Source organism: Saccopteryx bilineata, chromosome 3 (genome assembly GCF_036850765.1).
Source record: "Saccopteryx bilineata isolate mSacBil1 chromosome 3, mSacBil1_pri_phased_curated, whole genome shotgun sequence".
Classification (NCBI taxonomy): Eukaryota; Metazoa; Chordata; class Mammalia; order Chiroptera; family Emballonuridae; genus Saccopteryx; species Saccopteryx bilineata.
In genome coordinates this window covers 272,165,355-272,181,436 of record NC_089492.1, presented here as the reverse complement: position 1 = coordinate 272,181,436, position 16,082 = coordinate 272,165,355, and the positions used below count along the sequence as shown (strand labels likewise).

At 39.0% G+C, this 16,082-nt stretch overlaps 1 protein-coding gene across 5 annotated transcripts in view; it reads left to right on the top strand.

Moving 5' to 3' along the window:
* Positions 1-16,082, top strand: part of PHACTR4 (phosphatase and actin regulator 4) — a 108,172-nt gene that overhangs the window by 48,545 nt on the left and 43,545 nt on the right. Inside the window, exon 3 of one of the 5 annotated variants that reach the window (XM_066269903.1) lies at positions 1,180-1,480. The exons of the other annotated variants lie outside the window; for them this stretch is intronic. Coding sequence (XP_066126000.1) covers positions 1,435-1,480 — 46 coding nt within the window. The 5' untranslated portion in view covers positions 1,180-1,434. The remainder of the gene's footprint in view (positions 1-1,179; positions 1,481-16,082) is intronic. 5 annotated transcript variants of the gene reach the window in all.

The following is a 16,082-nucleotide window of genomic DNA, read 5'->3' as shown; positions in this document are numbered from 1 at the left end:
AAGATAATGGGGAAAATGAGAAAGTGCTAAGGAGAGGCAAAAGAAAAGTCAAGATATTAGAAATCTCTGTGTGATCTCAGTTTGGAAAACAAAGATTTAAACTAAAAGTTCTGTGTTTGGGTAGCTGTCATTTGTTGAAGGGTTATTAGGGCTTCAGCACTTAAAAAAACTTGGTGACATAAGACACAGCATTTGACCTCACTAGTCTTAGTTTTCTTATCTGATAATAGGGTAAATAATATATTCTTCACAATACACGGTTAGTTATGGTGACAATTAAATGAAATAACCAGTGTAAAACTCCTTAAGATAACATTCAAATTGTTAGTTCCCTATTTTACCTTCAAGTGTTAGTGAAATAGTCCAGAATATGTGGTCAAACACTGGTAAGTTTCTGTTATGTGTGGCTTTTTTTATATTTAGAAAATTTAGTATTAGCTTATGTGGACATATATATAAACAAAATTTATCAAGCTGTATTCTTAATGTTTATTTGCCTGTATGTAAATTAGTTATATCTCAACAAAAATGAAAAAGCAGTGTGTAAGCTGGACTTTCAGTTGCTGCATGTGTTTAGCTGATATTTTCATGTATTTATTATACCTAGCATGTAGGACTACTCTTTTGGATTCCCCAAGATCATATGGTAGTTACTGAGCTTTAGCAAAAAGAGAAATATTGTATAATACCTTCCAAATATTTATTTCAACTTTACTATCTTAGTAAGCAAAATTTTTAAAAATATTTCTTTTTATTTTTAGAAAAGGTATACTTAATCCTTAAATAATGTTTCTAATGTTATTAATTCCCACTATGTAGATCTCATCCTGCTTTGGGTATGCCACTCACAGGTAGGAAATACAATTTTAGAGCAAGCAGGGAAATGTGAGAACAGTTTGATACTTTTGAGGCAAGCCTATATCGAAAGCATACCTTTGGATGTCTGCCCCCATTAGCTTGCTACACATAACCTGGATGGTTTTTTGTGTGATTAAATGTACAAGTTCTTCTTTGGCAGACTCTTAAAGCAAGTTCCCTTTGTTTTGTGTCTAAAGTCTAGAGAGCAGGAACCAAGCTCAATGTCAGGAAAAGTAGGTGTGGACTTTTAGGGCTGTGCCGCTCAGCAGCTAGAATGTGGTTGGCAGTCTCCTCCCCTTCCTGCACTTCTACTCTTCACAGTGTGCACCCTGGAATGACAGGCATTCCTGTGTGAAGAGAGCCAGCGTGAAGACGTATTTATAACAACCACAAGTACCCAGGCCGGGATACAGGGAAAGAGAAACTCCAGCAGATTGACCTCATGCCATTTCCTGATGTTTGGCAGTGACACTGAGAGAGGAGTGCATCCCCTCCTTATGTGGATTTATCTTTTAAGAAAAGTTCGCTTTGGTCCGGGACAGTTTGTTGTCGTGAGACACATCAGACAATATAATCATGGGGCAAGCTGATGTCTCCAGACCGGTAAATCCAGATGCAATTGGTGAGTAATAAAAGGCAAAGAAATAAAATCTTGACAGACAAGGAAGATCTACAGGTGAAGTAGAATATTTTGTATGGATTTGAATGTAAGGATTTTGATGTTGATAACTTTGGGACATTTATAATTTTGTAAAGAATGAATGAAAAAATACCAGTTATTTTTCACATAGTTATATTAATCTATGACACATAATTTTGTTTTACTTTTTTATATACATAATATTGCTAGGAAACTATTTGTTAATTTCTTGCCTTTGCTGAAAATAAGTGCTACAGAAACTCGTATTTATGATAAAGTGGTGTTCTACTAGTAGTTTGCAGGGCTTGGGCAATTGATAGATATATGAGGTACAGAACTAGAACTGTTAAACAAGACCATTCTAAAGAATTGACTTAATTTTTTAGAGTCATTTTTACAATTTCCAAATAAGTGTCAGACTTTTTCCATTATACTGGTGTTTCCAGTTCTCATGAGGCAACACTTCAGCATAAGCATTTCTGAAGTCAGTGCTTTACATTTGAAGTGTTATTATCTCAGAGATAGCTAGAGATCGGGCTGATCATTTTAAGTGTAGCTTAGAGTTTCAAAGTTTTTAAGTGAAATATAAGTCCATTGTTACTGAAGACTCAGATTTTCCCAAACTTCTGGGGTATTTTATAAGTTGAAGATGGAAAAGGTGGGGAAAATAGTTTTAAATGAATGTTCACTAAACAGTTATTAAATATAAGCAAAGTAGGGGAAATCCTGTGAATCATTTCTTGACATTAATCTATTTTTTAAAGACTTAGACTTTTTCATTGACTTACGAAAGCAGAAAACATGTTCAGTCCTAGGCTTTTTTTACCCCGGAAGTGAAAAGTATTGGTGACTTTAAAAAGAAAAGTGTGAAAGTGTGGGAACACAGGTAACACTCCCAAAGTCATGATTTAATGTAGTTTAGTTTCTTAAGGCATATTTTCTCCTGAGAACTTGCCAGATGAAATTTCTACAAAGTATTCTTCATGTATTACTGATTCTGAGGCACATGGATCATTAAGTGAGTTATTCAGCAACAGATTTTTAATACTGAAGTCAAGACTTGACTCACTTTACCTTCCTTGATTACCAGTGCTGGGTGCATATCAATTCACTAACTCACTTTTTTTTTTTAAATAAAATGATTTATAAATAGAAAAATAAATGTAGAGAAAAATATAAAGAACCCTCTGGGGTCACTACCCAGCCTTAGAAATGAAATTTAAAACAGAGATATATCCCACTCCCTTTTTCCCCTTTCTCTATGTCCACATTCCCTTAGAATGACATTTTGCTTCTTTGCTCTGAGGTAACCTCTCCAGAATTTAGCGAAATTAATTTGGGGCCATTAAAGTCTCTTGTGATTTCTACTCCATTGATTAATTCTTTATTAGCAAGTATAATATGGACCTAAATAATGCTAAGCATTTATCTCTGAGATGAAAATGAGAAGACTTTGAAAAGCAAGAAATGGGTAAACAGGTATAAATTTGATGGGTGGTGATATTTATGAAGAATGCCCATCTAACATCTATATACTAGATAAAAAATTTTATCTGAGTAGTTTGATATTTCTTATGCTTTTAAAAACAGTGAGAATCAAATTCTCATTTTTTCTATCAATATCACTAAATAAGAGATCTATAAAGAAAAAATAGAAATTACTCAAGTACCTAACTAAAAATTTTATGTTCTTTCTAGATTTAATTTGGTGGTTTTATTTTCTATTACTTAGATAATTTCTAGGTCACTATATAAGCTCCTTTCACAGACAGACTCAGTTTATATTATTTATAATTCAGGATGTATTCTCAAGCAGATCAGGACTTGGTCATGCAGGCTTATCATTGACTACTTGGAGGGCTTATTTTAAAGGCTTTTACCAAACATAGTTTTTAGTGAAATTCAAAAAGCTTTTTTTTTTTTTTTTGTATTTTTCTGAAGCTGGAAATAGGGAGAGACAGTCAGACAGACTCCCGCATGCGCCCGACCGGGATCCACCCGGCACACCCACTAGGGGCGACGCTCTGCCCACCAGGGAGCGATGCTCTGCCCCTCCCAGGCATCGCTTTGTTGCGACCAGAGCCACTCTAGCGCCTGGGGCAGAGGCCAAGGAGCCATCCCCAGCGCCCGGGCCATCTTTGCTCCAATGGAGCCTCGGCTGTGGTAGGGGAAGAGAGAGACAGAGAGGAAGGAGAGGGGGAGGGGTGGAGAAGCAGATGGGCGCTTCTCCTGTGTACCCTGGCCAGGAATCGAACCCAGGACTTCTGCACGCCAGGCCGACGCTCTACCACTGAGCCAAACGGCCAGGGCCACAAAAAGCATTTTAATAGTTAAGGTATCTGAAAAGTCTTACCAGATTCTTTGGAAGGATGAATGTCCAAATAAATCAAGGCATAAATAATTTATGGTTCTATGCCTGTAATGTAGTAGTTAGTTTTCAGCTTTAAAATTGATATTACTAGTTTTGGGCAAGCCAAGTGATCTTAAAGAAGTTACTAAATAGATATATTGAATTGATTTATTATTTTCAAGGCACTGTGAATGTTTTAGTAGACTCTATATACATATAACTCATATCTGTATCCATAAGAAGTTTACTTTCTAGGCCTGACCAGTCAGTGGCACAGTGGGTAGAGCGTCAGACTGGGATGCAGAGGACCCATGTTTGAAGCCCGGAGGTTGCAGGTTGAGCAGGGGCTCATCCGGCTTAAGCAGGAAGGAGCTTACCAGCTTGAGCGCGGGATTGCCGGCTTGAGCGTGGGATCATAAACATGACCCCATGGTCTCTGGCTTGAGCCCAGAGTCACTGGCTTGAAGCCCAGGGTTGCTGGCTTGAGCCCAAGGGCACTGGCTTGAGCAAGGGGTCACTTGCTCTGCTGCTGCAACACCCACCCTCCGTCAAGGCACATATGAGAAAGCAATTAATGAACAACTAAGGAAACTAAGAGCCACAACGAAGAATTGATGCTTCTCATCTCTCTCCTTCCTGCCTGTCTGTCACTATCTGTCTCTCTCTATTTCTATCACACAAAAATAAGTTTACTTTTTTTTTTTTGCAATTTTCCAAAGTTAGAAGCGGGGAATCAGACTCCCGCATGCGCCCGTCTGGGATCCACCGGGCATGCCCACCAAGGGGCGATGCTCTACCCAGCTGGGGCGTTCCTCTATTGCGGCCAGGAGCTATTCTAGCATCAGGGCCAACTTTGCTCCAGTGGAGCCTTGGCTGCGGGAGAGGAAGAGAGAGACAGAGAGGAAGGAGAGGGGGAGGGGTGGAGAAGCAGATGGGCGCTTCTCCTGTGTGCCCTGACTGGGAATCAAACCCGGGACTTGCACACACTGGGCGGATGTTCTACCAATGAGCCAACCAGCAGGGCCAAGTTTACTTTTTTTTTTCTTTTTTTTTCCGAAGCTGGAAATGGGGAGGCAGTCAGACAGACTCCCGCATGCGCCCGACCGGGATCCACCCGGCATGCCCACCAGGGGGCGACGCTCTGCCCATCTGGGGCGTTGCTCTGTTGCATCCAGAGCCATTCTAGCGCCTGAGGCAGAGGCCACAGAGCCATCCCCAGCGCCCGGGCCATCTTTGCTCCAATGGAGCCTCAGCTGCGGGAGGGGAAGAGAGAGACAGAGAGGAAGGAGAGGGGGAGGGGTGGAGAAGCAGATGGGCGCTTCTCCTGTGTGCCCTGGCCAGGAATCGAACCTGGGACTCCTGCACGCCAGGCCAATGCTCTACCGCTGAGCCAATCGGCCAGGGCCCCAAGTTTACTTTTTAGTTGAGAATTTGAAATATTAAAAGAAAAAATTCAAAATATTTATAAATTTGTTTTAAGTTTTTTGACTCCCTTGACTTATGATGGATGTACAGAGCTGTTAACCAATAAGAGCCTGCTTTCAAACAAATAACCATTGCCTGAGATTCATATGCAAATTTATGAGATGTTATATCAGTATCCAATTAGAGTTTTTACCATAGGATCTTTCTAACAACTGGTGAACTCATTGAGTATTCAAATGCTGACTAGGAATTTATGTTATGCTTTCCATTCAAGGAAGTAAGTAAGTAGTTATCCTCAGCAGTTTATACTTTAAATATTAACCTTGCCTGACCTGTAGTGGTGCAGTGGATAAAGTGTTGACCTGGAATGCTGAAGTTGCTGGTTCAAAACCCCAGGTGCAATTGCAAAGGCACAAAGGAGCAGCTACTACAAGTTGATGCTTCCCACTCCTACCCCACCTCTCACTGTCTCTCTCCTCTCTTGTCTCTCCCCTCTCTCCTCTCTCTCTAAAATCAATAAATAAAATCTTTTTTAAAAGATAAAAATTAAAAATTAACTTTAAATAAAATATACCCATATGAGAGTCTGTAGATTTACTTAGATAAAACTTTCAAATAATATTTCCTAGTTTCTGATCAACATAAAAGCTGTTTCTTTGTTCCCTAGATTTCTTTACTTTGCATCATGTTAAAACAACAGCTAATTAGCACATGTCCTTAAATTAAGCACAAGACCAAAGGCTTTATTTATTTATTTTTAAAGATTTTATTTATTGATTTTGGAGAGAAGTGAAAGACAGAAACAGGGAAGGGGAAGAGCAGGAAGCATCAACTCATAACAGCTGCTTCTTGTATAGCCCTTGACAGGGTCAAACTGGTGACCTCAGCATTCCAGGTCTATGCTTTATCCACTGCGCCACCACAGGTCAGGTGAGACCAAAGACTTTTTGTGTGTGCGTGTGACAGAGGCAGAGAGAGGGACAGATAGGGACAGACAGACAAAAAGGGAGAGAGATGAGAAGCATCGATTTTTTTATTGCAGCATCTTAGTTGTTTACAGATTGCTTTCTCATATGTGCCTTGACCGGGGGCTACAGCAGAGCGAGTGACCCCTTGCTTAAGCCAGTAACCTTTGGGCTCAAGCCAGCGACCATGGGGTCATGTTCATGATTCCACGCTCAAGCCAGAGACCTCGGGGTTTTGAACCTGGGTCTTCTGCATCCCAGTCCAGTGCTCTATCCACTGCGCCACCGCCTGTGCAGGCAAAACCGAAGACTTTTAATAAGTTCTACCCAACCATTTGGTCTGGAACTTTCTTATCTTTGCGTTTTCATTTCCCATCTCTAGCTTTTTTCTTTACTTTTTTGACTCTTCACATAATTCATTAATTAGCCTCTTTTTTATACTTTTCTTTTACATGGAATTTATTGTTTTAAAAGTTACTGTAGTATAATATTTCCTCTTACTTACATTCCTTTATCCATCATCATTTGATTCACTGTGCTCTGATATCCCATGTATATGATAATGGGAATACTGGGAATGGTGATTTAGAAATATGTCATCATTTGGAGGAAAATTAGTAAGGAGATTGCTAGATTTATAAAATTTAATGTAGCCTGACCAGTGATGGCACAGTGGATAGAGCATTAACCCAGAACTCTGAGGTCCCCAGTTCAAAACCTTGAGGTTGTCAGCTTGAGCGTGGACTGGTCGGCTTGAGTTCAGAACCATTATCATGATCCCAAAGTCTCTAGCTTGAAGTTCACAACCGCTAGTTTGAGCCCAAAGTCACTGGCTTGAGCAAGGGGTCACTGCCTCGGCTTGAGCTCCCCCAGTCAAGACATGTATGTGAAGCAGTCAATGAACAACTAAAGTGATGCAACTATGAGTTGATGCTTCTCATCTACCTTTCTCTCTCTCCCTTTCTCTAAAGAAAAAAACCAAATAAAAAATATAATGTAGCTGAATAACAGTATTAACATAGGAGTAAATAATAGGTGGGTTGATTAAAAATAAACCTCATAGGACTTTGCTTGACCAGATGGTGGCACAATGGATAGAGCATCGGACTGGGACACGGAGGACCCAGGTTCAAAACCCCGAGCTCTCCAGCTTGAGCACAGGCTCACCAGCTTGAATGTGGAGTCATTGGCTTGAGCATGGGATCATAAACATGACCCCATGGTCGCTGACTTGAGCCCAAAGGTTGCTGGCTTGAAGCCCAAGGTTGCTGGCTTGAGCCCAAGGTCTCTGGCTTGAGCAAGGGGTCACTTGCTCTGCTATAGCCCCCCAGTCAAGGCACATATGAGAAAGGAATCATTGAATAACTAAGGTGCCAAAACAAAGAATTGATGCTTCTCATCTTTTTCCCTTCCTATCTGTCCCTAGCTGTCTCTCTCTATGACTCTCTCTCTCTGTCTCTGTCAAAATAAATAAATAATAAACTTCATAGGACTTTAAAGGAAAACACTTGGCATTATTTAGTAATCAGAGACATTTCTCATACCTATATAGGTCTAACAAATGCTTTCTTCTGAGAAAGGAGTATGCATACTTCCTGCATGAAATCCAGGAATGAGGAGGAAGCAATAGTATAGGAGTCGGTCATGGACTCCTTATAGAATTTTCTGTTTTCAAATGTGGAATACCAATAAAAAATTATTGTTCCCTCTTTCTGCTCCATTGGATTTTCTGAGTAGCCTATTGTCACTGCAATGTATCCCTCTTTCTGCTTGCAAATAAACTTTGGAAAGTTTAGGTTTTGTTTTTGTTTTGTTGAGAAAATATATTCTGGTACTTCACTATAAAAACTTACTCTCAACCTGGAATTTTTATCAAAAAAAGCAGATATATTAAGTTGCCAAGGGTGAAGCAGTATCAGTTCTTGATGCAGTCATGGTCAGAAAACTGTATCTTCCCAGAATTTGAATCTCAGGCCTAATTGTACCTGCAAGTACACAGAGAGACCTTCTCCCTATCTTCTTAAGTGCTTTGCCCACTTCTTCCTATTTCTCAAAGGTCAGAACTATGCTATACTTCCAAGTGAATACATGGGTCTGCACCAGGCAAAGCCTGATTTTTGTTCATTAGTGGCAGCTTTTGCTTCCTCTAAACTTTTTTTCTAAAAACAGTTTCTTAAATCCAATTTAATAATTGTTTTTTAGAAGGAAAAAATGGGTAAGTACAATAGTATAAGTACCATAAATTAGTGTTCTCCATTTATAAAGTTCTGATACTGTTAAAATGCTTGTAAAAAAGCAAGATCTTCTATAAGTTAGATGGGCATAAAAGATAAATAGAACCATTAGATTATAAAGAGAATGAAACACAATATCTATAAATCAAGTCATTATGCTATGCACCTTAAACTTAAAAATAAAAGATAATGGAGTATGTATCTTGTTGCACAAAACTACAGATTAAAAAATTTTAGTCTGACCAGTCGGTGGCACAGTGGATAGAGCGTTGGACTGGGATGCGGAGGACCCAGGTTCAAGACCCTGAGGTTGCCAGCTTGAGCGCGGGCTCATCTGGTTTGAGCAAAGCTCACCAGCTTGGACCCAAGGTCTCTGGCTCCAGCAAGGGGTTACTCAGCCTGCTGTAGCCCCACGGTCAAGGCATATATGAGAAAGCAATCAATGAACAACTAAGATGTCGCAACGAAAAACTAATAATTGATGCTTCTCATCTCTCTTCATTCCTGTCGGTCTGTCCCTATCTATCCCTCTCTCTGACTCTCTCTCTGTCTCTGTAAAAAAAAAAAAAAAAATTTAGATAAGTAACTGGTTATAATAAAAGTTTGAGTAAAATGGGAGACCTTTTTACACTTTAAACATTTTAAAACCCAATAGGGTATAAGAAATAGAGGTAGAACTAAAAGCCAATAATTTTGTTGCTTATTACCAAACCTAGTGAGAAGGAAAGGAGAGAGAGAAGGCTATGTTGAAAACTAAGTTTTCTATTTTCTATTAATTCCCATTGTCTATGCCTTACCTTGCCTTCCAACATGGATGATTAACAATTGGTTGAAGCCTGACCAGGCAGTAGCGTAGTAGATAGAGCATCAGACTGGGACGCAGAGGACCCAGATTTGAGACCCTGAGGTCGTCGGCTTGAGCGCGGGCTCATTTGTTTTGAGCAAGGCTCACCAGCTTGAGCCCAAGGTCACTGGCTTGAGCAAGGGGTCACTCACTCTGCTGTAACCCCCCTCCCCCAGTCAAGGCACATATGAGAAAGCAATCAATGAACAACTAATGTGCCACAATGAAGAATTAATGCTTCTCATCTTTTCCCCTTCCTGTCTGTCTGTGCCTGTTTGTTCCTCTCTCTGTCTCTCTCTGTCTCTGTCTCTGTCACACACACACACACACATACACACACACACACACACAAAATTGGTTGTAGTCTGACTGGCAGTGGCACAGTGGATAGCGCATCGACCTGGGCCACTGAGGTCTCAGGTTCAAAATCCTGAGGTTGCCTGCTTGAGCGTGGGACCATCAACATGACCCCAAGGTCACTCACTGGCTTGAGCCCAAAGGTTACTGGCTTGAAGCTCATGGTCCCTGGCTTGAGCAAAGGGTCACGTTCTCGGTTTGAACTGTGCCCCGCCCCAAGGCATGTATCCAAAGCAATCTGAACAACTAAAGTGATACAACTACAAGCTGATTCTTCTCATCTTTCCCTTTCTGTCTGTCTGTCTCTCAAAAAAAAAAAAAAGAATTGGTTGTAATATGGATTTTAAAATGAACACTATCTTTGACCTAGGCTTATTGTTGAACCCTGTTTTATCCGTTATCTCTAGGAAGTACAGTAGGTATAATGTGTATCTACAGCAAATTGTTAATGAAAATTTTATCTGAAGATGAAAAATGCTAAGTAAATTTTAATAATACTATATATTTATTTTAAAAATCACCCCAGAAATTCATCTGGAACAACTAAACATGAACTAAACAACTTGAATTAAATGTTGGCCAGAAAAACCTGGGCGTTGAGGAAAGAAACTACTAGAACTCTGCATAATACATGATATAAGAAACAAGCCTATGAAATGTGAGGTGCTACAACTTGAATAAGGGAGTAAGTAGTTTAAATACCAGGGCATAGTTTCAGGTTACTACTCAAACTGGAAACTCCAAATTCTAATTTGGTTAGTTATCTTCCTCTCCCAGCCTCCACCCCCTTCCAAGAAAACATCAAGACCTCCAACTCTGTGACTTGCTTTCCTAATGGCCTGCAGCTGCGTGACTCAAAGTAAAAGGTGTTTTCTTTGGAACACACAATCATAAAACTAAAGGCAACATCCTACACCCTGTTTTCTGTCGAAGGGAAACTACCTTGTGTGGATTCTCACAGAAAGCATAGGGCCATAGGCCATTTTAAATTTCATCACTAGTTTAAACAAACAGTGGGATGTCAAAATGTGACTGCAAGCCTGTATTTCTTGTCAAATTGGAAATGGGAAGGAGATGGTCATAAAATCAGAATTGTTGAGAACAAGTGATTGATATACAAATTTGCTTATGAACTCAAGTTTCAGACTCATCTCTTTCTGCCCTTTATTTATGAGTATAAAACAAATCTGACATAATAATTGTATGATTAAAAAGAGGATGGTTTCTAGGTACTTGAAGATACTTTTTGTTGTAAAATTTATTTATATGTTTCTCTTTTTTTAATTTTTTTCTTTCTTTTTTTACAGAGACAGAGAGATGGATAGATAGGGACAGACAGATAGGAACGGAGAGAGATGAGAAGCATCAATCATCAGTTTTTCGTTGCGACACCTTAGTTGTTCATTGATTGCTTTCTCATATGTGCCTTGACCGTGGGCCTTCAGCAGGCTGAGTAACCCCTTGCTCGAGCCAGCGACCTTGGGTCCAAGCTGGTGAGCTTTGCTCAAACCAGATGAGCCCGCGCTCAAGTTAGCGACTTTGGGGTCTTGAACCTGGGTCTTCCGCATCCCAGTCCGACACTCTATCCACTGCGCCATCACCTGGTCAGGCCCAGTTTCTCTTTTCTGTTGAAGTTTTCTAAGTGATGAAATTGAATTTATTCCTGTCAGACAAAAATTTATTATAAGAAATCTGAACTGGTATACCAGTTTTAATGGATCCAAGAATGCTCCAGAGATTAGTGACTTTAGTTAGCTCTAATTAACCACTGCTCTCAAGGATTTATGCGTACTCAAATCCTTCATTCTGCAGCTGCAAGGTTTACACCTGGTGTATTTAGATCACCATTAAATTTGGTTTCTAACTCCTTTAGCACAAGATTGTACTCATGGCAAAGAAGAGTGGTATACTTAGAGAATGCAGGACTAGAAAGTGTTGTTTAGGTAATCTAAATCTCTGCTCTTTAATATGTGTCACTACAAATATCAAAGAAATATATCCTTGAGTAGTTTGATTTGCTTACTATTTCAAACTCTGATATTCATGTGGGAAAGAATTCATTTTTTATAGGACTTTATTGTTTAGAAATAATTGTTTTATTGTGTATATTTATATATATGTCACACTTCACTTACTAACTGTGATGGTTTGAAAGCTCCCACTTCCCATTGCAAAATGTAAATTTGTTTTTGCTTGATTTGTGGTAGTGCAGTTGATAAAGCATTGACCTGGGACACTGAGGGACCCAGGTTCAAAACCCCGAGGTGACCATCTTGAGTGCAGGCTCATCCGGCTTGAGCACGGGGGCACGGGCCTGAATGTGGGATCATAAACATGATCCCATGGTCACTGGCTTGAGCCCAAAGGTCTCTGGCTTGAATCCCAAGGTTGCTAGCTTGAGCAGAGGGTCACTGGCTTGACTGGAGCCCCCCAGTCAAGGCACATATGAGAAACAATCAATGAACAACAAAAGTGCTGCAACTACAGTTGATGCTTCTCATCTCTCTCCCTTCCTCTCTGTCTCTCTGTCCCTCTCTTGCGCTAAAAAAAAAAAAAAGATACAAATACCATTTATATCATTTATGCTGTGTGTAAATAAAAAGCATCTAAAGAATGAAATATATAAAGAAAAGCCAATCAAATGGCATTTATAGAGTGCTGAAATTAAATAAACAAAAAACTCAGCTCCCAACTGAAAATACTATACCCAGTGCAATTATCCTTCAAAAATGATGAAATAAAATTATTCTAGTTAGACACAGAATTGCAGAAAGAAATGGAGAGTACCTGAAAAAGCAAATATATAGGAAATATAAAATAATATTGTTTGTTAAAGCAACAACAGTAATTTTTTTTTGGTTTATTGTTATGTCTTTGTAGAAAAATATGACAACAGAGAAAGAAGTAGAAGTAAAATGTAAAATTCTTCCATTGTTCAGCAAGTAGTAAAAGTACTAACTTAAGGTAGATTGTAGTAAGTCAAGAATGCATAGAACAAGACAAATAGAAAGTAAATAGCAAAATGGCAGACCTAAGCCCAACTATGTCTGTAAAAACATTAACAATAAATGAACTAACCACTCTAAAAAACAATTGTCAAACTAGATAAAAAAACAAAATCAAGCCTGACCAGGCGGTGGCGCAGTCGGACTGGGATGCAGAAGACCCAGGTTGGAGATCCGGAGGTCGCCAGCTTGAGCGTGGGCTCATCTGGTTTGAGTAAAGCTCACCAGCTTGGACCCAAGGTCACTGGCTCGAGCAAGGGGTTACTTGGTCTGCTGAAGGCCCACGGTCAAGGCACATATGAGAAAGCAATCAATGGACAACTAAGGCAGGGGTAGTCAACCTTTTTATACCTACTGCCCACTTTTGTATCTGTTAGTAGTAAAATTTTCTAACTGCCCACCAGTTCCACAGTAATGGTGATTTATAAAGTAGAAAAGTAACTTGACTTTATAAAATTTATAAAGCAGAGTTACAGCAAGTTAAAGCATATAATAACAATTATTTACCAAGTACTTTATGTCGGATTTTCACTGTTTCCAGAATAAATCTTTATAAAACAACTTACTATAGTTAAATCTAACTTTTTATTTATATTTATACTTTGGTTGCTCAGCTACTGCCTACCATGAAAGCTGGAACGCCCACTAGTGGGTGGTAGGGACCAGGTTGACTACCACTAAAGGTGTCGCAATGAAAAACTGATGCTTCTCATCTCTCTCCGTTTCTGTCTGTCTGTCCCTAACTATCCCTCTCTCTGACTCTCTCTGTCTCTGTAAAAAAAAATAAAGAGGCAAAAGTGTTATCAGAATGATATAGGGCATTTCATGGTAAGCAGATCAATTCAACAGGAAGATATAACTCTAAATTTGAATGTACCTAATAATATAGTTGTAAAATATATCAAGCAAAAATTACTGGAACTAAAAAGATAAAGAGAAATTCACTTCATTGGTAGAGATGTTAATGTACCTCTCTCAGTAACTGATGGAACTAGCTGACAACAAATCAGAAAGGATGTTATTGATTCATACAGTATGATTTTCCAAGTCAACCTAATTGGCATATATAGAACACTATATTCAATAACTGCACAATACACTTACTTTCCAAGTGCTCATGGAACATAGTATATTATAAATCTTTTTTTTACAGAGAGAGAGAGTCAGAGAGAGGGATAGATAGGGACAGACAGAAAGGAATGAAGAGAGATGAGAAGCATCAATTATTAGTTTTTCCGTTGGGACACCTTAATTGTTCATTGATTACTTTCTCATATGTGCCTTGACCGTGGGGCTACAGCAGACCGACTAACCACTTGCTCAAGCCAGTGACCTTGGGTCCAAGCTGGTGAGCTTTGCTCAAACCAGATGAGCCCATGCTCAACCTGGCGACCTTGGGGTCTCGAACCTGGGTCCTCTGCATCACAATCCGACGCTCTATCCGCTGTGCCACTGCCTGGTCAGGCAGTATATTATAAATCTTGAGAAAAATAACTGCAAACTTTTATATTGTTTATTTCTAACTTAAAGTATAAGTGAAACTAAGAAACACAGAGAGACCCCCACAATCCTCTGTAGGGAATACTGTGTTTGAGTAAAAAGCACTGGAATGGAATGATGCCATGATTTTTTAGTTTATTGTTCTTCAACAAAGTATTAGGTTACAGACATACAAAGAATGTCTGCCTCTGTCTCTTTTAACAGGTGTCGGGTTTCCAGATAATAATATGGGATTGGGTTTAACAAACCTGTCTGATCAGAAACCTGTGATGATTTTTAAAAATAGATTCCTAGGTCCCACTTCCCGTAGATTCTGTTTTGAAAAGAAGACTGGGCTAATTTCAAAGTATTTGAACAGATTTGGGAGTCACTGAAATAATGTTCTGTTTCTCATATGGAGGAGAGTAGAGGGGGAAGAATATGAGAATATAAGAATATGGATGAATAAATTTGGGCTAATAATTAGGTCAGGGTTGGATGTGGCTGAACCCCACTGCATGAGGCAAGAGGCATATCCACTTCTAAAAGTTTTATAAACATAAAAATTGAGCACATTTGGATAAAGCATCAAAGGAAATAACTGGCCTTTTTGCTGACTGTTTTCAGTAACTTTCTTTACATAATGAGGAAGACTATTCTTAGCAATGGATGTAACAGTGGACACATTCATTTTTTATTATAAGCTGTTGGTATTTTCCATACACACTGTACTTTTTTAATATAAACAACTTGTTTTTAGTTCATATTCTAGCAGAAGTACATATATTTGAAAGGATATCTGCTTTTGTTTTGTATATAAGAAAAGGGACACATAAATATATTACTTAATATAATGAAGAATTAAAAGGGAGTTTAATATAATGAAGAATTAAAAAGGATGAACTAAGTTCTACTTTAGAAAATGATCAGATATCTGAGAAGATAGTGGAAGCACCTGGATCGGCTGCATTTCATTTAAGGACTTTATAGCCAGAGACTTTTCTGTGAATATATTACCATCTAACATTCCTAAAGCTTAATGGCTTTTTTTCCTTTGTAAAGATACCACATACTACTAATAACCCGTTTTTTCATATTCTTAGTCTGGTTTTTTGTTTTTAGGTTTATTTTTAATAATCTATCCTATTACTCTTTTTAAAAAAAATTTTTATTGAGTTTAGAGAAAGAGAGACAGAAACATTGATCTGTTCCTGTATGTGTCCTGACCAGAGATCAAAACTACAACCTTTTGTGTATTGGAAAGATGCTGTAAAACTAACTGAGCTATCTAGTCAGGGGCCGTTAATCTTAACTAAACAAGCATTTTCTTGTGTGTCTTTTAGAACAGAGTGAAATTTACTTAGTAGATGAGTTAGCAGGACATTTAATGTTTTAGTCCTGCCTTGGCCAGTTGCTTGGTTGGTTAGAGCATTATCCCAAAGCTCTAACCCTCCCAAAACAGAGATAGACAATTTGATACCCAGTTAGGGAACGTACAGGAATGGATTGATGTTTGTGTCTGTCTCTCTCTCCCTGCCTCTCTCCATTAAAAATGTGTGTGTGTGTACACACATGTTTTTTTTAAGTAAAAAAATAAAGCTTTAGTCCAGGGGTCTCAAACTCGCGGCCCGCAGACTAATCCACGAAGTTCAAAATATTTTGGATAAAATTAAGTAAGCCCGTGGATTAGTCTGCGGGCCACACAAAATTGTTCGGCGGGCCGCAAGTTTGAGACCCCTGCTTTAGTCCCTCTTTGCCTCTGCAAGTAAGGCTACTATTTAAGAATGAGCAGCTTGTGTTACTTAGCTCCATTTCTGAAAGGGTGAGCATTAACATGTGTTAAATATTATATTATGAATGCAGTGAAATGTCTTGAGGGCTTATTGACATTCTCTAATTGGGAAAATACTGGCTTAGTTATAGCA